This window comes from Anguilla rostrata, chromosome 4 (assembly GCF_018555375.3).
Source record: "Anguilla rostrata isolate EN2019 chromosome 4, ASM1855537v3, whole genome shotgun sequence".
NCBI classification, from domain to species: Eukaryota; Metazoa; Chordata; class Actinopteri; order Anguilliformes; family Anguillidae; genus Anguilla; species Anguilla rostrata.
The window spans coordinates 19,459,634-19,484,456 of record NC_057936.1 but is presented as its reverse complement, the minus strand read 5'-3'; the positions used below and the strand labels follow the sequence as shown (position 1 = coordinate 19,484,456).

General features: G+C 39.7%; 3 protein-coding genes across 5 annotated transcripts in view; 2 read left to right on the top strand and 1 right to left on the bottom strand.

The window, feature by feature from the left end:
- gnal (guanine nucleotide binding protein (G protein), alpha activating activity polypeptide, olfactory type) overlaps nt 1-2,088 on the top strand; it is a 56,349-nt gene extending 54,261 nt beyond the window's left edge. Inside the window, 1 exon segment of the mRNA XM_064331191.1 lies at nt 647-2,088. Within this exon segment, the coding sequence (XP_064187261.1) occupies nt 647-793 (147 nt within the window). The 3' untranslated portion in view covers nt 794-2,088.
- Nucleotides 2,089-2,678: 590 nt separating this feature from the next.
- mppe1 (metallophosphoesterase 1) lies at nt 2,679-13,387 on the bottom strand. Of its 2 annotated transcripts, XM_064331193.1 has the most exons (10): nt 12,913-13,386; nt 12,651-12,775; nt 8,518-8,626; nt 8,110-8,213; nt 7,448-7,528; nt 6,296-6,404; nt 5,291-5,359; nt 4,486-4,608; nt 3,758-3,898; nt 2,679-3,292 (listed from the first exon to the last, which is right to left on the bottom strand). In XM_064331193.1, exons 2-10 carry the CDS (start codon nt 12,749-12,751, stop codon nt 3,128-3,130), a joined length of 1,002 nt encoding a protein of 333 aa, XP_064187263.1. In that variant the 5' UTR covers nt 12,752-12,775; nt 12,913-13,386; the 3' UTR covers nt 2,679-3,127. The 2 variants fall into 2 exon arrangements, with proteins under 2 accessions (XP_064187263.1, XP_064187262.1); XM_064331192.1 differs by having other exon boundaries at nt 12,651-13,387.
- A 930-nt stretch (nt 13,388-14,317) lies between these two features.
- On the top strand, nt 14,318-24,718 carry impa2 (inositol monophosphatase 2). 2 transcript variants are annotated; one of them, XM_064331184.1, is made up of 8 exons: nt 14,318-14,636; nt 16,544-16,677; nt 17,003-17,107; nt 17,316-17,361; nt 18,096-18,204; nt 18,993-19,101; nt 20,993-21,144; nt 22,031-24,718. In XM_064331184.1, exons 1-8 carry the CDS (start codon nt 14,559-14,561, stop codon nt 22,162-22,164), a joined length of 867 nt encoding a protein of 288 aa, XP_064187254.1. In that variant the 5' UTR covers nt 14,318-14,558; the 3' UTR covers nt 22,165-24,718. The 2 variants fall into 2 exon arrangements, with proteins under 2 accessions (XP_064187254.1, XP_064187256.1); XM_064331186.1 differs by lacking the exon at nt 14,318-14,636 and adding an exon at nt 14,651-15,402.
- Nucleotides 24,719-24,823: the final 105 nt, after the last annotated feature.

Below are 24,823 nucleotides of genomic sequence, written 5' to 3'. Positions count from 1 at the left end.
GAGGAAAAATATTAAGATATTATTCTGTTGGAATTTTAAATTACTTTAAGTTCTTATACTGCCCACTACAGGGGGATTTGGCATTTGTCTTTGGGAGACTTACTTTGCCTTATTGGGATTTACTTTCTAACCAATCAGCGGCTGTGTAACGAGCTGGCCAATCAGAAGTGATCTTGAAGTGAGTGCAGAAAGAACAGTCAGTCTTCTAGCTACCCTGTTTATAAAAAACACACTTTACATGAAAGTAAAATGTGTTGTTTTCTTGTTAATAAACTTTCGAAAAGTAAACTAGAAACTAGAGGCTTAATTTGCACTTTAAAACTGTGCTGGGAAAAGTGGTTACATAGGGTCTTTAATCATTTTAAGAAAATGTAAAACTTAAATTAAATTCAGAATTTTTACATTTACTATTTTAAACTTTTGACATTGGTAATACATTGTTGGGTGTGTGAGTGAGTTGTATTTTATATTTGTATGTTGCACATTTGTGCGTACTGTGTGTGCTGTGGTGCTGTGTGTGTGTGTGTGTGTGCCATGGTGCTGTGTGCGAGCATCTGTGTGTGTAAGTGCTGTGGTGCTGTGTGTGTGCATGCATGTTATTATGCGTTGTGTAGCCCCCTGATATCCCGCTCTTCCTACACTACAGAGGATCTGCACAGCCAGCGGAGACAGCGGCCACTACTGCTACCCCCACTTCACCTGTGCCGTGGACACAGAGAACATCCGCCGCGTCTTCAAAGACTGCCGGGACATCATCCAGAGGATGCACCTGCGCATTTACGAGCTCTTGTGATGAGGGGGGCGGCCTGTGCCCTGCCGACCTGGCCCCCCACTCCCCAGAACAGCCTCCAGCGCTGAGACAGCGCGTACTACTGATGTGCATCAGTGGATTCCGCCATTACTTAGTCTTTTTTTATTTAAAGCCATTCTCTACTCCATTTTATCTTTAATGTGAGGAGGGGACGGAAGCAAGACAAGTGCTTCACTATTCCTTTATCATGCCTTTTTACGTCATTCCATTAAGCCTGTGGCTACCTCTGTTTTTTGTAATCTCTGTTTTCGTTTCACTCTATGCCATTGCCGTCGTTGTCGGACCTGGACTTTGCCAGCGAGCGGACGAGCTGGAGGAGGGTCCGTCTGGCGGACGGCGCTCGCGTGGGGCCCAGCCCTACCTGGCGACCCGCCTCCGCACAGGGCCTCTGATTTTTATTGTTTTCAACACTGAAGAGTACTTGATTGGGGGGTGTTGGGGGAAAAAGACGAAGATGAAATGCACTTTTGCATCAGGTTTCTTAAAACCGGTGAGGAAGTGTACACACGATGTAGCACCACTGTATTTATTACCATCACGGTTTTTTAGCGTTCCGAGTTGCGGGTCGACTGAGAAGATCCTGACTTCCTCTACAGGGCGCGGATGTAGAGGAGGGCGGTTGGGGGGTGGGCGTGGGGGGGGGGTGTGGGAGGGGAACTAGGGGGTTTTCTGAATCTCTTAGAACCTCAGGCTATAGAGTAGTCACTGCTTCATGCCTGCTGTATCTAGGAAGAAAAACTACCACACTCACTTTGACGTGTCCACAGGTGATCTTTTTTCTTTTGATCTTCTTGGACAATAGTCCCATATAAAAATATATACATAAATATATATTTTTTGGTTTTATCTTGTACGGACCGTATAAGGTTGATCACCTTGCACGGACCTTAAAATGTAATATTGTTTTGTACAACTTTATTCGAAGAAACTACTTGTAGAAGATCTGTGCCTTGATTATGGCTGTACCTGTACAATGAGCTCAGATGTAAGTATGTTTTTGACTGCGCTGTACAGCTTGATGTCAAACTATCGGCAGGAGAAGACTGCAGGTAGGGACATTCTCTGTAACCTTAGTTTTTTCTGGTTTAAAAAATGAATTGCTCTTTAGTAAAAAAATAGGAAAAAAAAATTCCTGTACACATTATGCAAAATTTAACCACTTACCTACAGAGATGGCCAGATGTGGCAGTGACATGCCTTCATTTTTCTGTTATTTCTGTTATGTTTTTGTTTACGATTTTCAGCTTTAAAACATTGGAAACTCATCAAAGTCCAAATTGCAACCTGGTGTTGTTTTAATAGGAACCAACTTTTTTTGCATAAGTACATTTGCGAAGTGTAAGAAAGAGGGTGTGTGTGTGTGCGCGCGCATGTGTACATAATATGATCGTGCTTGCAGATGCATTATGTACGCGCAGGAAAGTACATATGCGCACATCTATATAAATATATGTACATGTAAATTTATGTATATAAATATATATGTACAATTATACATAGTTATATATGTGTGCCTACATGTATGCATATCTATGGAAGGTGACTGTGTACATACACACACATACATGAACGTGTGTAGAATGATGCAAATAAATGAGAGATTTATACTTCCCTTGATTGCACGGACACCGCAGTTGCAAAGGCGTTTGTAAATGGCTGAGTACAATCAGATAGGATTATCTCAATGTCAGCTATAAGCACAAAATTATGCAGAGGTCCTCAAAAGTATGGTCTGGTGTACATTTTAGAACATGAAAAACATTTAGCAGCACATATGTGTGTGGATAATCACCCACAGTTCCTCAATGCTTAATTTACAATTGTAATGACAGAAACTCACCCTAATGTAGTGTACCATTAGCCTGTATTGCTTCAAGTTCACTTTATTGCCTGACTTTTCTTCTTGAATTTGTGTCATTACAAACAGGCTCTAGCGAGCTTCAGGTGCCTTCATCAGCTGCACAACCAAGTTTATTTTATCTATCAGCATATTAGCTCTATTAGCAGCAGGGACAAACAAGGACAAACAAGATTTAAAGTCTGAAATTCTGGTAGCATGAACAAAGCGCACATCTACTGTACTGATGCTTGTATTGCAGTATAGATATGAGCTTCATAGAAAATGTTACTGTTACTTCTAAATTCCACTCTTAAGTGACTAATCGTAGGAAAGTGCATTCTGTTTAAGTGTTCTAGGGCAAAATAGGGGTTCTGCTGTTGGTGGGATTTTCCTTGGCCCACCTGCAAGCACATATGACTATAAAGCAGTAATACAGCACGTGTGTCTCTCTGGTGGAGGAGGCTGGGCGTGGGAGGTCAGACCAGTGCGCTGGTGAACTGCGGCGAACCCTTGAACAGGTAGAACTGAAGCAGGACCAGGAGCGGCACAGCCATGCCTGTGGCGCAGTAGATGGCTATGACGCTGCTCTCTTCGGGGAGGAAGCACTTGGACAGGAGGAAGTCGGCCGAGGAGAACGTACCCTGGGGCGGGGGAAAGGAAGGAAGAACGGGTCGCTCCGCTGCTGCTCGGTCGGGATTGGTGAATGGGTTGTAGAAACCAGAGTGGCTGATGTTATAGCGCTTCACTCCATGATATTACAGCAGGTGTCGGAGATCTTTATTTTCTTTTGATACCTTTTCATTTATTTATTTACCAAATGAGATAAATGTAATGGCCACGATATCAGGTATGATACTGACACTGACGTTTTTATCTGGATACACATATACACAGATGCACATTTAAAGCTGATCATAACTTTCTGCAAAAGGCCACCATTTAACTATCATTGTCAATCATTAGGACTGAAAAACTAAATCAATATTGGAAACAAAACATTTTTCTACATCATTTCAGTGTTACAATTAATATTGTAAAACACAAATAAAAGAAACACATTTCACACTATTCTGGCAACCCTGCTGATAGCACAGGCCGGACTTTACCAGAATGAAACTGGGATTATTTCTGTTTCGCCAGCTGAAGGAGGGGACGCTGACTTCAAGGTACTTGTTCCCATGGATGACTTCACATGCGCTGTGGGTGTGGCCACTTAGGATAAGGCGGGGCTGGAACCACCAAAGTAACTGAAAATGGTAGGGGTATAAAATACATCTCAACCAACTCGCCACTGATTCATTTATTGTACAATTATTCATGTATAGATATATAATAATTACTGGGCACAGATGCCCAGTGTGTTAGGTACAATGTCACGTGTTTGAACAGTAGCAAGACAAATCTTTACTTAGCTTCAATGACTGCAGCAACATTATCTTATTTGATATAGACCTCAGGAATGTACATTTCTGCATTGTGTAATATTAAGATATGAACAATTGTTCATTGTTCTCAGCTAGAAATAGCTGTACAAAATAAGTAATTGTACCTTACTGAACCCGTGTTCAGCAGTTGTCTACGATCATGAAAATGCACTTCTTGTACGTCGCTTTGGATAAAAGCGTCTGCCAAATGAATGTAATGTAATGAACAGCAGAAGAAAAAACATTTTTGTTGAATAACTGCACAGCACGGTTCTTTACAATCACTGCAAGCCACTGTACAGGTAAAAATATTAGCAAATATCTGCATCTAAACCTTTTTCAACTGAGATGTCTTTAAAGAATTTGTGCTCAGTGGAATAATCAACTGCGCGTGTCCTCTAGCAACCCACCTTGTGAGTGGCCTCCTGAGACAGCACGTCATACTGCTCTGTGAACTGCAGATGGCGCTTTTCTGCAGGCGCAGCATCCTGCCCCGTGCAGTTTGAGTCACTGGTGCGGTAGAGAGGGTAATGCTGCATGGAGGAAGGTCACACTACATTGCATAGGACAAGAGAGTGTATTGCTTCAAAACACAGACGGAACTAAATGAAATGCCTAGAGTAGACATTTAGCTAACTCCACCTATTCTCATTGTGCATCTGAAACAATATTTTATATCTATTATAATGAGGTTCTGGGACATTCTTTTGTTGAAATCAAATACCCGGCCCTTGGCCTACACCAGCTGAACCTGGAGACCTTCAACCTTCCCTGCAGTTGAACATCAACAAACAGACAGTTCTACTGTAGTTCTACATTTTGCTGTGTGCCTATAATATTGAGTTAAGGAAGAAGTGTCATACACTACACACTCCAGGAGTCCCACTAAGTTCCTCAGATCCAGGTTTTGATTGTCTTTTTAGCTGCATCATTAAAGGGCATTTAGCTGAAGATTATAACTAGTGCTGTGATGGAGACTGAAGTGAAATTCTCACTCAACTCTTTGTGGCACTCTGTAGGCTTTGTAGTGTAGTGTTTTTTATGATTGAGTTCTTGGTTAGGATCTTATTGATTGACTAAAATTATGTGCTCAGTGGCCACTTTAATAAGTTCATCTGCTCATTAACACAAATACACATGATGTGAACATAACACAAATGGACATGTGCACATGCACACACACTTGAACACACAGTATGCCAGCTGTTCTCATACCTGTAGGATAATGGGTGGTGTGGAGGAAAACTGTGCCGTGTCACAGCAGTGCTCCTTCTTCAGTTCCGACTGAAGTGGAGATTTAAAGCATCATTTACACTGCTTGCGTTTTATATTTCAAGGCGAGGATGCACAATACAGTGATGTCAGCAAACTAAGTCTTCCAAGGACACACACACAGCTGTACAAAATTGTGTGCAATACTAGTTTTTTTCAGTTTATACTGTACTGTACAGTGATCAGATGCATAATACAGGAAACATAAAGTTGTTAATAGTGTCATCTGTATGCATTATTTAATGTTCTACCCCACTGATGAGGGTAATTGTGGAATTGAATTTTGTTCAGGGACAGTTTATTTTGTACATATTTGTAGATAAGTACACATGGACAGCATTTCCACACTAACTCATAGGCCAGTTTGGCCTTTTTGGAGAAAACAAAGGACATGAACATCCATTTTAACAAAGAACAAAGCATTCTGACCGAACCTCCAAGCAGTCATTATCATATGCCAGAACAATACAGGAGGTCTAACTGAGCACTTCTTGTTTGGAGAGCAATTCTGATATAGATGTCTCCGTGCTGCAGATATCATATCAGAGAAAGCAACAGGAAAGGTTCTGGTCACAGTACTAAAACCCTGAATTTCTGAATGGTCCAGTTTCCAGCTCCTAGCTTTTGGTGTTCTTAAGCAGGCAAAAAAAACCTGAAAAACATGCAACTGTGAAAGCCAGATTAAAATAGGGATTAAATTAAACCTCAGACTCATTTGCTTGTTACAAATTATACTGAAGGACAGATGGTGGCTTTCTGACTCTTAGGAATGTATTAATTCCAACCAGAGAGAATGCCAATGACCTCAGAATAGGATAAAATGTTTCAAAACCACATCACTGAGGTTACTGTGGGGTGTATACTATTGACTGTGTGTGGGTGCACATTCACGTGTGGGTATGTGTGTGTGTGTGTGTGTGAGAGGGAGAGAGAGAGAGAAACGGCTACCTGCATAGAACAGTTGAGTGCTTCAGAGAGCCAGAAGAGCTCATTCTCCACAGCGTGGCAGATTGGGCAGCCGTCCCCCTCCATTGCCACGCTGTTCACCAGCAGAAAACTAAAGCGAAAACAGAATCAAAATCAGCACTTATTCCTTGATGTCACAAGTAACAACAATGAAGCTGTATTTAAAAAAAAAAAAAAATTTGGCATCTCAAATCCCACACAAATTTGGAATGTTGAATTCCAAATTTAGAAAGTTGAATTCCCTGCCAGGGTCGTATATGAACTGGCTCAGGACAGTGAAGACAACTCACGGTTCTCCGAAGAAACAGCCAACTGCATATGTTCACACCATTGTCACAAGCCACATGCATGCAGAGCAGGGGTGGAGGAGACCCAATCATACACAGGTGCAGAGAGCAAGTCATGGGCTATCTCCACTGACTGAATCCCTCCCTTATATTTCTTGGGTGATGCAAAGCCAATTGTGCACAGTCCCTGCAGGGCTGCCGGCTACAACTAGGGTTGAATTTTATCTGAAATGTAGCTGCATTTTCATATCTCTGAATTTACTCCCCCTCATTCTGTTCCATATCCTAAGCAGCAGTGCCAGACAAGCAGTGTTGAGGGGCGACCTACTGTGTATAACGCTAGTCAATTATCACAGTGGAATTTAATGTTTTTCAAACGTATACCTTCCATATTTAGTCTCCAATTTGACTTTGTCACACTATTTATGATCTATTTATTTATTATTGATCTCAATGCAGTACAGCAGTCGTTGAGTGTTTATTTAATATTACATTAATTTTGACATTAATCATTGTTCAACAAAACAAATAGTTCTATAAAGTACACACACACACACACACACACACACACACACTGTGTAAATGCTTTTACAATGCAGAGGTTGAAGGGGGAAGGGTGAAGGTGCTTATTTGTTTTTGTGTTGGTGCGGGTACTCTCTCTCTCTCTCTCTCTCTCTCTCTCTCTATGCGGCTACCAACAGAGCACTCCTGGAACTGTCACATCGCTCTGCCTTCGTCAGCTCAATGCATGGGAATTGCACAACCAATCAATTCACAGAAAGCCAAAACAGGTGTTTGGGAGCTATTACTGCAAAGGGTATTCTGTTAGGGAGTTAAATCCCCTCACTTCACTCCTTTCTTTGTGATGATCCTGGCAGAGTTGGCATTGAAGACCTTCTCGAACCGCTGCAGCTTTTCCCAATTCATCCTGTCACGGAAAAGAGAGGGACTCTTATTAGCTCACTCCACTCCAGGGCTAATAATGTGCTTACCCTGACCCTTAATGAGGCCTGAGGGACAATGTACTAGCTCTAAACACATGGTTTTAATGAGAATTTCCAGTCCAGCTCTTATTACCTAATGTTACAAATGGCCCATAATGCCCTGATATGAAGTGTTAACACGCCTAGTAAAGATCAACTTATCTCTACCCTCCTGGGAAACTACAATGTACACCTAATCTCCTGTAATGTCCCCTTAATCTATTTGGGAATTAATATTTTCTGGGGTTCTTAGAAATAGTAGGTAGATCAGCTTTGGCCTGTGCATGGACTTTTGCAATCAAGTCCATACATTGGCATAGAGCTTGGCTCTTGATTCACATATACAGTTGGGGATCTCCATCCAACTGCATAAAAGACCCTACACCAACGTTGTTTTCATCCAAAGGGATTTTCAGTTATGCTAGCACAAGGACTGGCAGCTGTTGTGGGCCTCCAGGTCTGGGAAACCTGGCTACAATGAATTGTATTCCCTGCCACTGCCTCCCTCTGCAACCCCTGAACTTACTCATAATGGAAGCCAATGTCATGGTTTCCAGTGAGGACTACCAGCTCTGTGTTGTTGGGGTGACGGAAAATCTGCTGGAAGCGCCGGACATCATCCTCCCAGTCCTGTGGAGGGAGCAGTTCCGGTGTCCTCACTCAGGGGGCACTAGAGAGCACAATGCATCACAGCCTCTATCGACACCCCGCTTAAACCATACCGTAAGTAAAAAGCATCAACCCGTGACCCACATTCTATGAAACCAAGGCTTGACTAATCTCGGGAAGACTAGCAATTGTGTTAACTTTCTTCTCCAAATTAATTTTAAATAATAATAATACAGTTGATTTGTTGAGCACTTTTCATAGATTATCTCAAGGATGCTTTGCAGTGTCTCCTATTTGTGGAACTGAGCACGGCCAAAAATTGTACCTTGGCTGAGCTGCACTTGCCCTCATCGAAGATGTCCCCTAAAATGAAAACCACTTCTGGCCGCAGCAGCCACAGCGCTGTCTGAAAGGCCCTTTCCATCTGCCATTCCCTGTGGGACAACACAGAGCTGTCAATCATCTTTACATTCATTTAGCAGATGTGCTTTTCCGGCGCAACTTACACTGTAAGAGAACATGAAGTGCATCCAGCTGAATTATGTGAGCAACAGTGATTGGCCAGGCTAACAGCATTCCCAGACCAGCAAGTTTCTGTTCAACATCATTACAGCACTGAATTTAAGTTTAAAACTCAAATGCAAATGATAAACTCATGCAGCTAACATCCATATAAAACCACAAAGCATAGTGTTAAAATCTTGTATTCGCAAGTATTTACATAAAAAAAGAGTGTTAGGGGATGGGAACAGATGCAGTTTGAAGGTGTGAGTCTTCAGTTTGTGTTGGAAGACGGCCAGTGATTCTGCTGTCTGACTTCCGTGGGAAGTTCATTCCGCTGCTGTGGGCATTCCACTACACAAGGAAGGGAGAGCCAGATGCCCCATAGTTGCAAAACAGAGAGATCTGGCCATTGTGTACGGTTTGGAGATCAACCGGAGGTATTACGGAGCTATCCCATTCGCTGCTCTGTAGACTACTGCCGAAGTTTTAAACTTGATGTGAGCTGCAACTGAATGAATTGAGCACGTAACTCTAATGCTGCAAGTTTGAATCCCAGGTGGGGGACAGCTCTTGTACTCTTGAGTAAGGTACTGAACTTCAATTTCTTCAGTAAATACTGCATATCCAGCTGTATATATATGGACTCTATGTAGAAATAACATGACCTGTGTAAGCTGCTTCTCTTAAATGCCTAAAATGTAAATGATATGAGCTGTATCAACTTACACATACCCTTATTGCCAATGGACTTTAATATAATTGCCAGTCACTTTGCATCCTTCCACCATTATTGAATGCATCCAAACATCCAAACTCTTTATTCTGGGACTTCTTGATTTGATGCTCTCTGCTTATTTGTAGCCACCACCTGAAGATTTAATCAACCAAAGCTAAACACGTTTTACTTTGTGCAGGGGGAAAAGACGTTGATGCAGTTTGGTTTTTTGTTTCTATTCGACTTGTGCCTATACTTTCATATGCTTATCAAAAATGGTATAAAAGCTAAAAGGGCAATAAGTGATACATTTTTTTTACAACAGACACAGTGTAAAGACTGAACAAGAGCAATGGCAGTGCCAATAGCAGAACATGTTTACTGCCCATGCCTTCATCCAAATTCCCAACCACCACCTATTAACAACCATGGGCTTTCACAAAATATGTATGGTCAGTTATCAATAATAACACATAACATTATAAATGATCACAATATCATATGTTGTGAGCCCGACAGGGGAGACAAGCCTACCTGTACTGTATGGTAGGATTTACCAAGGCTTCACCATTGAAGAGAGGATAAAATGATCAACCAAAGGCAGAAATGTACAGATCATTGCTGCCGAGTAAATCCCTAGTACTCAAAGGTTCAAGAAGTAACAGCATTGCTTCATACTGCCATCCTTTTATTAACAGAGGGCTGCAAAATTGCTGCTTAAATTTGGCCTGCAGACAATTTCATAGCTGTGCCGATTTCATAATGATATTATCTGCATTTAACTGGTATTGATTTAACAATCTAAGGAGATTAAGCTTAATTCTCTAGGCTAAAAATATTCCATGTACGACTCTGCAGTCCCATACAGGATTATCAAAATGAAAACGATAGCCCCATTATTTCATGGCACTGTAACACTTTGGAAACATTAATGTTACGTAAATGAAAGAAAGTCACATTTAATACTTTGTCGCATATCCTTTGCATGCAATGCCTGCTTGAAGTCTGTGACCCACAGACATCACCTGGAGCTGGGTATCTTCTCTGGTGATGCTCTGTCAGGCCTGTACTGTAGCCAATGTCAGCTCCTGTGTGTTTCGGGGCTAGTTGCCCCAAAGGTTTTCTCTTAAGCATATACAATGCATGTTCAATTAAATTCAAATCGGATGAACGATTGGCCAGTCAAGAATTTTCCGGTTTTTGGCTTTGAAACACTCCTTTGTTGCTTTAGCAGTGTATATGGCATCATTGTCTTGCCGTATTATGAAACACCATCCAATGAGTTTGGAGGCATTTGCTTGAACTTAAACAGCTAAGATGCTTCTGTGTACTTCAGAATTCCTTCTGCTGCTGCTGACTACTTCTTTCCAATATTTCTAGCACCTTTACTGCCTATTTTATTTGCACTACTGTTTAAAGATATTAGGCTACCTGGGGTTTATTTTTTTTTTTTAAGTTTGTTTTTGTAGGTAGAACTAAAAATAATTAATTTGGTTTGTTATTAAATAAACTATATGTACAGACAGGTGACAAATTAAAGGAAAAACCAACATGAAGTGTCTTAGAAAGGTATATTGGGCCACAACGAGCTACCAGAACAGCTTCAATTCACCTTGGCATAGATTCTAAGTCTCTGGAACTCTACTGGGGGAATGGAAGATATTCCCTCATTTGGTGTTTTGATGATGGTGGTGGAGAGCGCTGTCTAAAACGCCTGTCCAAAATCTCCTATAGGGGTTCAATTGGACTGAGATCTGGTGACTGCGAAGGCCATAGCATATGATTCACATAATTTTAATGCTCATCAAACCATTCAGTGACTTTCTTGTGCCCTGTGGATGGGGCATTGTCATCCTGGAAGAGACCACTCCCATCAGGATAGAAATGTGATCACATCATAGGATAAAGGCGATCCCTCAGAATAACTTTGTATCGATTTGCAGTGACCCTTCCCTCTAAGGGGACAAGTGGACCCAAACCATGCCAGGAAAATGCCAGCTACAGCATAACAGAGCCACCAGACCCCCTCAATGCAGAGGTCAAGCATTCAAGCCTGTACCGTTCTCTTGGTGTATGCTTCAAATGCACTCACCCACTTGTCGAGAATATGGTGAAGGATGACTCATCTGACCACTTTTTTCCATGTCTATGTAGACCAGTGCCTATGGTTTTTGCACCACTGAACTCTCAAATGTGCATTTGTCTTTGTACTGAGAGGTTTATGCACAGCAACCTTACTATAATATCCCTCTCATTGTAGTTGTCAATGAACAGTTCTTGCTTGACATAGTCTGATCACGTCCTGCATTGACATTCTCAGTCACCTGAGGGAGAGTTGCTCTTCTGTTTCTCCTTACATATCACACTAACACATGAGCACCACGGTCATTTAATGTTCACTTTCAACCACAAGTTCCAAACCTATTTACGTACTGTCTTTCTCATAGATCTAAATACAGATTTCACTTTAGTCACTGTTCCTATTGAAACACTAGCCAGTTGAGCAGTCTTTGTGACTGAAGCTCCTGCCATCTATGCTCGAATAATGAACCATCTTTCAAAGTCACTTAGATCTTTTCTTCTTGCCATCTTGATCTAAAATTGAGATAAAATGCGCCTGCTCAGTATTTTCATACATGCCACAGAGGATGATAGGATGTTAATTGCTAAATTGTATCATGCAGTATACCTGTATTTAAGCATATGCATTCCTTGAGTTCTCCACTCATTTATTCAGGTTTCTCCTTTAATTTGTCACCTGTCTGTATATATTCCACTGTGCCCTATAAGATAGACTTATTTCAGATTTCTTTACATATAAATAAAAGCATGCCCATACTGACCCAAAGGATCAGCATTTTTGCAACACAACATACTTAGAACATAAGCATATTAACATAATTTCAAACTTCCTGAAAATAGTATACATACAATAGGTAGTTATGCTCTGGACTAAATATAATATTTACCTTTTAGAAATATGAGGCATACTAGCTCCTTTAAAACATATAACTCAGTTTAAAAGTAAGTTTTAGAGCGGGAAAATCGCATACAGCACAATAAAGCAAACTCCTGCGTTTTTCTCCATGCTTTCATTAAACAACTGACAATTAACACCGGTCTGGTGTGGTATTTTTTGCATTCTCCCTAAAGAGCTGCATAAAATACCCATCTCATCTATGTCCGGTTCACATAAAATAAGAGTTAATACCTGTTTTAATTTCATGTCAGCAACTGACCTTCGGAGTTTATCGAACCAGTGTCCGCTGATTGCTCCAAGGAGGTGAGTATCCGACAGGAATAACGCGTTAAGAGTCTGGACATTCTTCCCGCGTCCCATATGTTTTGTCTCTGGCCAAGAGCACTGGAGAATTACGGGAAAATATATCAAATACTCACAAAATATGAAAACGGAGCTGACGGTTAAAACGAACAAGATTGCAAATGTCCTTCTGCCATTCAAAACTGTCATGACTGCAAAATAAAATGTATACTGCCTACTTTGTACGGTGATTTTTGTCATGCATGAATTCTCTGTAAATCGCCCTGGATAAGTATAAATAAATAAATGTTAAAAAAAATAAAAATAAATGAAACTGCTCAATTGAGCTTGTTCAAGAAGATTTTTCTTTCCCTCTGGTTCTAAATGCAGGTCTTATGAATAGCCACATTATCAAGCTGGTCTCCCAGTTCAAAGATTCAAATGGTATCGTTTAGCCAGCCTGCAAGTGATGCTCAATAAACCTTTTGTCTTGTCCGTATCCCATTGAAGCCTCGAACTGCATTATCTGAATTAGTATTAGGATGACTGAGGAACCGGATTATAAACACATCCAAATGATTAAATTGTATTTCTATCTCGGATAATAGCCCTCTGAATCCAGGTCATTGTAAGTGAGGAATCATACATTTGACATACGTTCAGCTTCTGAAAAAAAAAAAAAAAAACATTTGTGCGTGTGTGTAGCCTACAACTTTGTTTTCATCTCAGCCAAGTAGGCCTATACGCATGAAGTATCGCCTGACAATAAAATTGTGTTAACTTGCTGTCGATGCAATTATATAATAATCTATGCACAATGCCCCACAGCGCAAATTGTCCATATGTTCACTTAGTAGACTCTATGACATTGGTATTTTATAAATGTTGCGCTCTAGAGAAATACCAGTGGGTCAGGACACAATTGTGTGGGCCAGTGAAAAAGTAAAAAAGGGTTTGGATTTGTGTTGCTGATGAGGTGAATTTGTCTCAAGTAACATTCATTTAATGCAAATGCACGAGTATAAAAGTATACAGTACCACGCACCATCTCAAATTAAAGTTTCACGGTGCAACATTAAATTATGTTTTTCATTTTTTAAATACAGTACAGGTGTACCACCACAGGTCAGTAATATTTCATAAAAAATGCAAATACCACATAATTTTATTTTGTTGGAAATAAGGGCAACACAGTTAAAATGAATTATTAATTGATACTCTATTGCATTAACACTGGCTAGTTCCAGAAGCCTTATCTATCATTAAAAGTGAACTGCTCGAGAAATTATACTTTGGCGCCCTCTCCTGGGATTGCATGAGTTTAATTCCATTATGTTTATAGTTGTTTTAAAAATATTTTAAGAAAATGAACATCAAAATGTAGTTGTTGGATATAAGAAATAAATAGTCTTATATTTGTTCGAATTGGAACAAATTTGCAATGATAATTAGACCTAGATCTACGAGTTTTACTGTGAGTGTTATTATTCAAATAGGTTAGCCTATATGATCAATAATTTCTTATCGAGCTAAGGTTATATTCCAAATAATATCTGATTGTGTCCTGTCTCGACATAATCTGAAATTAATACTGTGGAAGTACCGAAGGTCATAGCTGTCGTAGGCCGCGCAACATGCTACTCTTGGCGCATGGAGACAGAGATAGCCTACACACACGTCGAGATCCACTCGCTGTTATTAGCTCTTTACTCCACACAGCGAAGAAGCGCATGTAACCTAAAGGCGTTCCCAAAAGTACGGGAGGAGAGCTGGAGCAAAAAAAGAACTCGCTATCAGGAAAATAACCCAGGATGCTCTGAAATATTTGACAGAATTTTCGTCTGATGTTGTTTTTATTTTTTATTTCTGTACCTTTAACGAAATCATGACCTCAATGGAGAGCGACAAGTGCTGGCAAGAATGTATGGACGTTGCTGTTCAAATAGCACGTAGGGCTGGACAGGTATTGTGGTTACAAAAGCAAAGTGTGATCGTTCGATCTGTTTCACGGAAAGATTTCGGTGTAACTGTATATTGTATGACGGTTACATAAATTGTTGTCGGTGTGATTTAAACACGATTGGTCGTACACATTAGTCCGCAATTACATAGTTAATTTGAATCAGTAGAGTTCTTAATATGCTATTGTGAGATACATTTTCATAATGGTTGAAATTATTATCATTCCCGAGCCATCAAACAACAGTTATTTGTGACTTAGTCGACATTATCCGCCCGCCTACCGTAGCCTATATCATCGTAGCCTGTCTTACCATATTCTTTGTTTTAATCTTACTGTAGCTACATAACAACGTCGTCTACACCAAATTAGCGTCTGTGGTTATTAAATATGTTTTCCATCATTTATTTTGCGCATTTGTTTATTGACATTCATTTTAAAATGCACCAGGCCCATTAGCAGTAAAAAGTACAAGTAGGTTTATTTTTCACATTGCATGACGTATTGTCTCTTTTCGACCCCAGTACAGCTTGAAGCTTCTCATGTTTAAGGTGACTGCTATATTCCGTGGGCACCCTAGCTGATCTATATTGACCAGTATGAGTCTACCTGAAAAACGCAGCATAACAAATTATGCTGAACTGCAGGCGTGCTGAAATGTTTATAGACCTGCTCTCCGTAGCTGTAAGATTCTTATCTCGTTGTGATCACCCAGAACTAGGACGCTGTTGCATTTGACAGCCAATCTCTCAGCTTCATTTCAGTTCTTGTGAGTGAGACTCTTGTTTACTTGCATAATGCAATTATAATATAATGTATTTAATTTATTAACCTGAAATGATTCTTTCGTAATACTGTTAAATTGGGCTTATCAGGCCTTCATCATAGATTAAGTTTTCTTGTAACTGATTGAGTTTAATGATTAGCTTTAGTTTTCTCCAAGGCACAAGCCAACCTTAACCCTACTCAATCAGCCAAATGCATACGTGTGAAAAGAATGGCAGACCGTGCAATACTTGGCAGTTCTGATGTGCTCACATATTCATTTAAAGAATAAATAAATGAAAGTCTGGCCACCCTATTTTTCTAAAACAGTCAAAAACGATTTAAAAACAACCTGGAAGTTTTATTGGATCCTGTGCTGTGAATGGATGATCACATTACCACAGTTGTCAAGGCATTTTTTTGTATTTTAACTTGCAAAATTATACAAATTTTAGGCCAATTTCGTCTAAATTCCACAATTCTGATACACGCCTTTATAATGTTAAAGCTGGATTATAGTATGCTGTGGCATTATCTGCCGGAGTACATGTCCACACATGCCACTCAGAACATATCATTCCTATCTTTAGGCCAGACTTCATGTTAAATCCGGGGTTGAATTTTAAGTGTTGCTTAGTGGCTATAAAGCATGGTATGGCCTTGGATCTTGTTACCTGCATGATCTGACTGAGCCTTATTTTCCCACGTGCTCCCTGCATTCAACAATTTCTTTGTGGCGGCTGCCTGTTCCTTAAAAGCAGCTGGAGGACGAACTTTTAGCTGGTCTGCATCTTGTCTCTGGAAATACATTTTGAGCCATATCAGAGGTGCAGGTTCAGTTGACTTTTTAAATTCATGTCTTAAGACTGAACAGTTTTGTGTGCTTATTCTTTTGTTTCGGCTTTTAGCTGACTTTTAAGTTTATTTAAAACAGCACTTTGGGATGTGTGCATGAAAAGTGCTATATAATCTCATTGTACTGTATTATTTTAATTATTAAATATATGTTTTTTAAGAGATAATGACAACTGATGTTGGTTTTGTCTAGAAAATCTTCAGCATAATGTCTAATGCGCATATAAATGAAGGTTAAATTTAAATTTAAAAAGACTGAATGAAGAATTTTGAAAATGTAATTCTTACAGATGGTCAGGGAAGCGGTCAAACAGGAAAAGCGTGTGAGCACCAAGAGCACACCGGCTGACCTGGTGACAGAGGCTGACCGTCAGGTAGAGGAAGTGATCATATCCACCCTCAGAGAGAGGTTCCCATCACACAGGTGTGTGACGTAGTTCTGCATTGAGCTATTAGCAGTTTCGCTCATGCTTTCTCTGTGATGGTTTGGGTCCAGAAGAGTGCAGGTTTAAATCTTGGACATTGAACCCTTGCTTGGCCAGTGTGCATAGCCTGGTTGAAAAAAAGAAAGCATTTGGTTACATAAACAAATAATGTTGAAGATAAAAAATATCAAGGTTTCCCTTCATTAAATGAGTAAAGACACATGTGATTTGATTGATTCTTCGAGTAATTTTTTCAGTAGACAAATGCACAACTCTTCCATCTCTTTAAGAAGAGAGATTATGTCAGTGTATTTTGTCCTGCAGATTCATTGGTGAGGAGTCATCTGCTGCTGGGGAAAAATGCATTCTAACAGACAGCCCCACCTGGATAATTGATCCCATTGATGGAACCTGTAATTTTGTCCACAGGTACAGTGGAAATGTCTGTGTGAATTATTGCCCTGGCAGTTATATCACATTGTGTCAATGTCAATGTTCAGTAGAGATGCATTTTCAATCTTGTTCCACACAAATCCTCTTCACATTAATAAGCTTAGCAGCATTCTGGATGTCTCCATGTATGATCCCTATGGAAAGTAAGCCTTATGGAACACCAATGTTTTGCTTTTGTTCCTAGTTTTCCCATGGTGGCCGTAAGCATTGGATTTGCAGTGAGAAAAGAGGTAAATTCACCTTCTTAAAACTGCTATAGGGCCTGTTTGTTTTAGCGCTTGTCACTGCATATGTATCAATAAACCCAGAATGCATTTGACCAAAAGCTTGTTCACAAAATATGCGACTGACAGAGTTTGGCTCAATAAAATGCTCCCCATGCTAACCAAATGCTATATACATACCCGAATCAATTTTCTTAGTGAATAAGCAATATATATATATATATATTTGCTTGTTACATGTGGAGTTGTTAACCTGTTTTTCTATTGAACCTATGCTGAAAAATGCATGAAAATGATTTTGTGTGTTGTAACTAAGTCTCTGAAGTAGAAATTGGCCACGGCTGGAAAGGTCATATGAAATGTTAATAGCTTTATGCAAATTTGTAAGTGCGTTTTATTCTCTCATTAACAACAGGTTTAATGAACAATTTGAATTTAGTCACCTGCTGATTTCAAAACAAATCAGACCCTCTACTAGCTTTCTTTGTTCTTTGTGCTAGTGTTTGATTGGGGTCTAAAAAAATCCATCTGAGTGCTTTTGTTTGCCTTTAGCTTAGAATCCATCTTTAATTGCTCCATCTCCTTTAAATTGTGCACATTATCAAATATTTGTGTTTTTCTGTATAACCCTTCACATTCTATTCAGTGTTGGTTCTCTTCTTTGTTCTAATGCCTTTCAGTCAATGATAAATCAGATTTTCTTGCTGTAGTCTCATTTGTTTAATTTATTTTGCTTTTAGCTTGAATTTGGCGTCATATACCATTGCTTTGAAGAGACCTTGTACACTGCTAGGAAAGGCCATGGGGCATTTTGCAATGGTCTAAGGCTTCAGGTATCAAAGGAAAAAGGTTAGTGTAGATTTTGTATAGCCAATTGTCATATTATTAGAGCAGTGGCGAGAGAAACCTGTTTACAATTTTGGTTTTTGGTTTATTGCAGTGGCAATAATTACATTACAACAATTACATACATTGTTGTATACTTTTAAAAGTAGTTTTTAAAGTAGTTTGTGAATATTTACCAAGCAGGTAGTAAACAAACAACAACGTAACTGTATCTGTATACCACTTCGGGTAAAATGAACAACATTTAAGCTTAATATTAATGAAAACATAATATTCTGCAGAATGAACATATTTGGAGTATATTTTGAAGTAGTCATGCTAAAGACGGCCAGTTGCATTTAGCTCTTGCTTGCCCTCTACTGGCTGTGCTTGCATACTGCTTGTTGGCTGCATTTCGGTAATTGGCAGGTTTGTTTGAAATGCAAAAACAAAGACAATAGCATTTTAGCTGGAAAGAGAGCTTAGCCTGTGCCTTAATGTTAAATAATATCTCAATGAAATATTTTCTCAATATTACAACTGAATGAGGGGATATGTTGTGCATTGCTATTAATAATTAATCATGTCATACTTAAAGATTTTACATGTTTTGTTGAAATAGAGTAGCACTCTTTCATGAATTTGTTACAGTTTGATTTCCCTTACATTATAAGCTGTAGTAAACAGTTTTTGTTAGTAGAATTAAAAAAAATCTCAATTCAAAGTCATAAAGAATTGTAAAAATGGTGAATCATCTTTATTACTTCGCTTGTCCCAGAAATATATTCCTATATCTGACTTTTTTTATATAGATGTGTCCAAAGCCCTGATTTTAACAGAAATAGGAGCCAAGAGAGACCCCAAAACACTCAAGATCTTTTCAGGAAACATTGAGAAGTTTCTGAGTGCACCTACTCATGGGTAAGACCATTAAATTACAATAAAGCTGGAAGAGAACAAGGAGTCTTAATCCCTCATTAATGACCTTGTGAGAAGGAAAGACGCTGTCAGCGGAGGGCGGTGCTATGTTGGACCACATTGTGTGTAGTTATGATTGCATTCTAGTGCGTTGGTAACTAAAAATATGGCAATGGAAATATATTTCCATATATTTCCATTTTCCTTAATTAGCAGATGCACTTTTTCAGAGCAATTTGCACAGCTTACATTCTTTACGTGCAGTTCGAGTACGCAAGCTGGATATTTGCTGAAGCAATTCAGGTTAAGTACCTTGCTCATTTGTACAATGTCAGTGTAGCACCTGGCAATCAAACTTACAATCAAATTCCCTAACTATTATTAGGCGCTACGACCACATTTGCTTACAGGGAAATATATAACACATTTGGGCAGTTTATGGAATAAACTGAAATTGAAATTTTGCTTTTTCTGTGTAGGTGCTGGTCATAAAGGTTTATATAAAAGGCCCTGCCAGTTTGAATGGTTAGACTAAGGCAGTATTAAGGATTAGACTGTGTGCGTGTGCAGGATTAGACTGTGTGAGTGCATAGGGTTAGACTGGGTGAGTGTGTTGGGTTAGACTGGGTGAGTGTGCAGGGTTAGACTGTGTGAGTGTGTAGGGTTAGACTGGGTGAGCGTGTAGGGCTAGACTGGGTGAGTGTGTTAGGTTAGACTGGGTGAGTGTGTAGGATTAGACTAGTGAGTGAGTGTGAGGGTTAGACTGGGTGATTTAGGGTTAGACTGGGTGAGTAGGGTTAGACTGGGTGAGTGGTGTAGTGGTTAGACTAGGGTTTGGGAGTGTGTTGGGTTAGACTGTGAGTTGGTTAGACTGTGAGTGAGGGTTAGACTGGGTGAGTGTGTGGTTAGACTGTGGTTGAGTACTGTTGTGGTTAGACTGGTGAGTTGGGGTTGGACTGGGTTGATGTGGTTTGGGTTAGACTGGGGAGTGTTTGGGTTAGACTGGGTGAGTGTGTTGGGTTAGACTGTGTGAGTGTGTAGGGTTTGACTAGGTGAGTGGGTTGGGTTAGACTGGGTGAGTGTGCAGGGTTAGACTGGGTGAGCGTGTAGGGTTAGGCTGGGTGAGTATGTTGGGTTAGACTGAGTGAGTGTGCAGGGTTAGACTGGGTGAGTGTGTTGGTTTAGACTGGGTGAGTATGCAGGGTTAGACTGGGTGAGTGTGTTGGGTTAGACTGTGTGAGTGTGTAGGGTTAGACTGGGTGAGTGTGTTGGGTTAGACTGGGTGAGTGTGCAGGGTTAGACTGGGTGAGTGTGTAGGGTTAGACTGGGTGAGTGTGTTGGGTTAGACTGGGTGAGTGTGTTGGGTTAGACTGGGTGAGTGTGCAGGGTTAGACTGGGTGAGTGTGTTGGGTTAGACTGTGTGAGTGTGTAGGGTTAGACTAGGTGAGTGTGTTGGGTTAGACTGGGTGAGCGTGTAGGGTTAGACTGGGTGAGTATGTTGGGTTAGACTGAGTGAGTGTGCAGGGTTAGACTGGGTGAGTATGTTGGGTTAGACTGGGTGAGTGTGCAGGGTTAGACTGGGTGAGTGCGTTGGGTTAGACTGGGTGAGTGTGTTGGGTTAGACTAGGTGACTGTGTTGGGTTAGACTGGGTGAGTGTGTAGGGTTAGACTGGGTGAGTGTGTTGGGTTAGACTAGGTGAGTGTGTTGGGTTAGACTGGGTGAGTGTATAGGGTTAGACTGGGTGAGTGTGTTGGGTTACACTGTGTGAGTGTGTAGGATTAGACTGGGTGAGTGTGTTGGGTTACACTGTGTGAGTGTGTAGGATTAGACTGGGTGAGTGTGCCAGGTAAGGCGGGGCTAGTGTGCTCTTCTAAGCTCGCTTTCATCTCGCAGGCTCAGGATAATTGGCAGCTCCACACTGTCACTGTGCTACATAGCCACTGGAGCAGCTAATGCCTATTACCAGTATGGGCTGCATTGCTGGGACATTGCGGCAGCGGCGGTCATCATCCGGGAAGCTGGGGGAGTGGTGATTGACACCTCAGGTGAGTTTTGTCTGCACAGGGCAAAAAGTGTGAGAATCAAATCAACCTCCATCCATATTAAGAGCTTGCTGATGCAAGAATTCATAGAAATCTACCCATAACATTAGGCAGAAGCAACATACAACTGTTGGTTTAAAGGGCATTGACTGGGCCATGGATTTAATCCAGATTAAGGCACATCCATGTACCCTTAAATAACCCCTTCACAGCTGTTCAGGGCATTTACACGTATGTCCATGAACCAGATATGTGCAATTGTAATAAATAAATTAATAGTATGCAATATTAGTAATTAATAATAAGTATATAGTGATCATTGATCACCATGGATTTAGTTTCATTATCAGACTTTATATGGTAGTTGGCTAAAACAATTAGTACTTTGTGTAAAACATGTTTTTTTTTAAGTAATCCTTATCTACCAGCATTAGATACATGTGTATTGCAACAGAATTCAGCACATATTCAGCTAATGGTACATTAAAGTAAAATGATACCAGACAGAACTTTTTGCTCTTGTCAGGATTTTAGTGCCTGCCTCTCTTACCCGTTGCCTGTGCCAGTTGGTACAAAGAGGCTTTATTGGGACGGTGTGAGGTAAAGACCATGTGGCCGGCTGTTCTCCTCCATTCAGTGATAGGGATTTTGAGAGAGCAATTGTTCTCTGGGAGCAGCAAAGCTGCTGGCTCTTGAGAGAATTGTCTGCTGCCGTAGCCTTAGAGACCACCAGGTTTATGACCACCACCACCAGGTTTTTAATATCTCTCATACTGCAGGCCTGGGGAAGGTAATAAGGGATGGTTCCTGCTTCTTCGTGCTGCATTCTTGTGGCGAGAGAGGTTTAGCGTGCAACCCTGACAAATATGCTTTCGTCTTCTTGTCCCAGGGGGACCCCTCGACCTCATGTCCCGCCGGGTCATCGCGGCGGGGACCCAGGAGATCGCCAGTTTCATCGTCCAGCAGCTGGAGCCAATCAGCTACGAGCGAGACGACCACGACGTTGGCGCCCAGTCGTTGTAGACTGAACGTAGACTTGGAGACCAGTTCCCCGTCTCTCATTCTCAGCCTCTTACCTCCAATCAGAAAATCCTGCCAAACCTGGAATCAGTCCTGTACACAGTAAAATTGTCAGTGTTCAGTCAACTCTATCCAAGTACGTATGGTCCCTAGTGGACTCAAATGTACTTTTAGAGTTGAATTTTTACTGTGTACCATAACCTGGGACCTCATACACAAATCAACTGTATATCTGGTGAATACTACAGCACCTACTTGTTGAGCTGTAATATGATTTTAAAAAATTTAATACTTTCCCTTTCTATGGAAAATATTGAGTTCATCCAGTTTTCAATCCATAACTTTTTTTTATGTGCACATAGTTTATGTGGTGTCTCACTAAAGTAATGTAATGGATTAATGATATATTTCTGAATGCTTCCCTAATAATAGGAGGTCATTCTCTTATTCTAAGCTGATTTTCATTTCAAGCCATGCAACTAAAAAATGAAGCTTGAAGAGATTTAGATTTAGAGCAATACACACACACACACACACAGGTGATGAATACAAATTACAATGTGCACAGTAAAAGGTCCAGTGTTAATTGAACTCTAACAGAGTACATATGGGGTCTAGTAGGGACCATATGTGCTCTAAAAGAGTTGATTGAACACTGTACATTTTACTGTGCACATTGCACAACTTTAATGGGAAATTTAGGAGCACTACTTAGTGATTTTTTAAATGGAGCAGAATTTTTTATTTTGCTGAAAATGTGTCATAATTTGACATGAAACTATTTGGAACTCACACCTTTTTAAGTATTTGTTTATTATATCAAGTTGGGATCTTATTCCTTGCATACGCTATGCTGTGTTGCCTGATGAGTAGACTATTTGTGGATACAAATTCATATTAGGACTATTGAAAAAAGAACAGTAGTAGAAACATAATGTATGAGGTTTATACTGGTGCTTGTTCTACAATGTTACAAAACTAGAAGTCTCCAGGTATCTTTAGATTTAATATAATTGTAAAATGTGAAAACAGGATAATAGTCAGTACTATAGTTAGTGATGCCATTGCACTGATTGAAATTTCCCACAGAATAGTGTCTGTTAATTAAATTTTGCTTTAGTTTATATTTGTCAAAGAACAAAAGTAAGAGCTGTAATTGATGGCTAATGTCTGTTTTAAGTATTTTTCTGAAATTAAAAAATATAATGGGAATAATTGATAATAATAATTTAGATAATTAGAAAACAATATATAAAAAACTTTCACTCTTATTGTCCTCTCTTACATTCCCACCCAAAATAAAAATTATTTCTAAAAAATAATTAAAATAAATATAAAGTAAAAGGAAATAATTAATATTATTCCTTAGCACTTTAAACATTATTTAAATTTAAAATAGATAATAGTACTAATATTAAATAAGAATATGGTCGTCCCTGTAACTGTCATGAGCTGGAAATGCAAATATTGTGATACTCTATTCATCCGTTTTAAAAGAAAGCTAAACATTTAAAGAAAGCCCATCTTCTCTTTGATGAAACCAAGGAAAGGAATACATGATTTTGCAGAGCTTCATTTACACAGTCTTTTAAAGATGGGTTGGGTTTTTGGTTATAAACGCCTCCTTTATTGTGGTAGAGAAATAGTGGTATTGTATTCAACAGTGGTGCATGTTGCAAACAGCATCAACATAATCCTTGGCAGTGATGGCATTACTTGTATTCAATTATGTGAATTTATCTGTTTTTATGAATGCTGAACCATCAACAAGAGTCTGTGGAAATTTATCTTTATCATCAGTTGGGTAACCTGCCCAACAAGGATCTTTTCTGTGTGCAGTCCAATTATGTACCAAATAGATAAAGTTCTCTAGTATGCCATTGAACAGAATTCAAGGCACAGATGCACCTGCTAAATCATTGGTATCTTTTTGGAAGTTTGAGGATAATCCCTGAAAATAATTATCAGCATTACTGAATGTCAAATACAACTTTTTAAAATATTTATCCAATAAGGCAATTTTTGTGCAAAGTCAATCAGAATTTAAAAATTAAACCCAAAGAACCTACCAGCCACACCCTAAGTCAGTGACCTTTCAATGGTTACAAACCACAATCAGTGCCTTCCAAAGTGTCATTCAGCATGATACTAATCAGTCTGACAAGGATTACTGCACAGTAAAACCTTCAGTGTTAAATCAACTTGTAGAGTACATATGACCCCTACTGGACTCATATATACTCATTTAGAGTTGAATTAACACTGGACATTTTGCTATGTGGCAGCAGCAGCAAAGGCAAAGCAGCAGAAACTTGCAAAAGGAAAACACATTTTATTAAACTGTAACTTGCTTTGTATGAAAATAGACTTTGGGGGCTAAAATCAATTAGGTCGAATTACTGTTTTCCTGGAAGGGAAGTGTGAATTTTAAAGAACTTCAAAACAACAAGGCAGAGGCAAGGCCACAAATGCTTTGGTGACTATCTTGGACCACCTCTCTATACTAATGGAAATATACAGAATTGTTTTATGGAAATAAAATACAAATAAATTGCAACTTTCAGTGTGCTGTTTTCATATTGAATTCCAATTTACTTAAAATACGTAAATATTGAACCAAATTTTATGCGTTTTATGAGGGATCAAAATTTAGTTCACATGT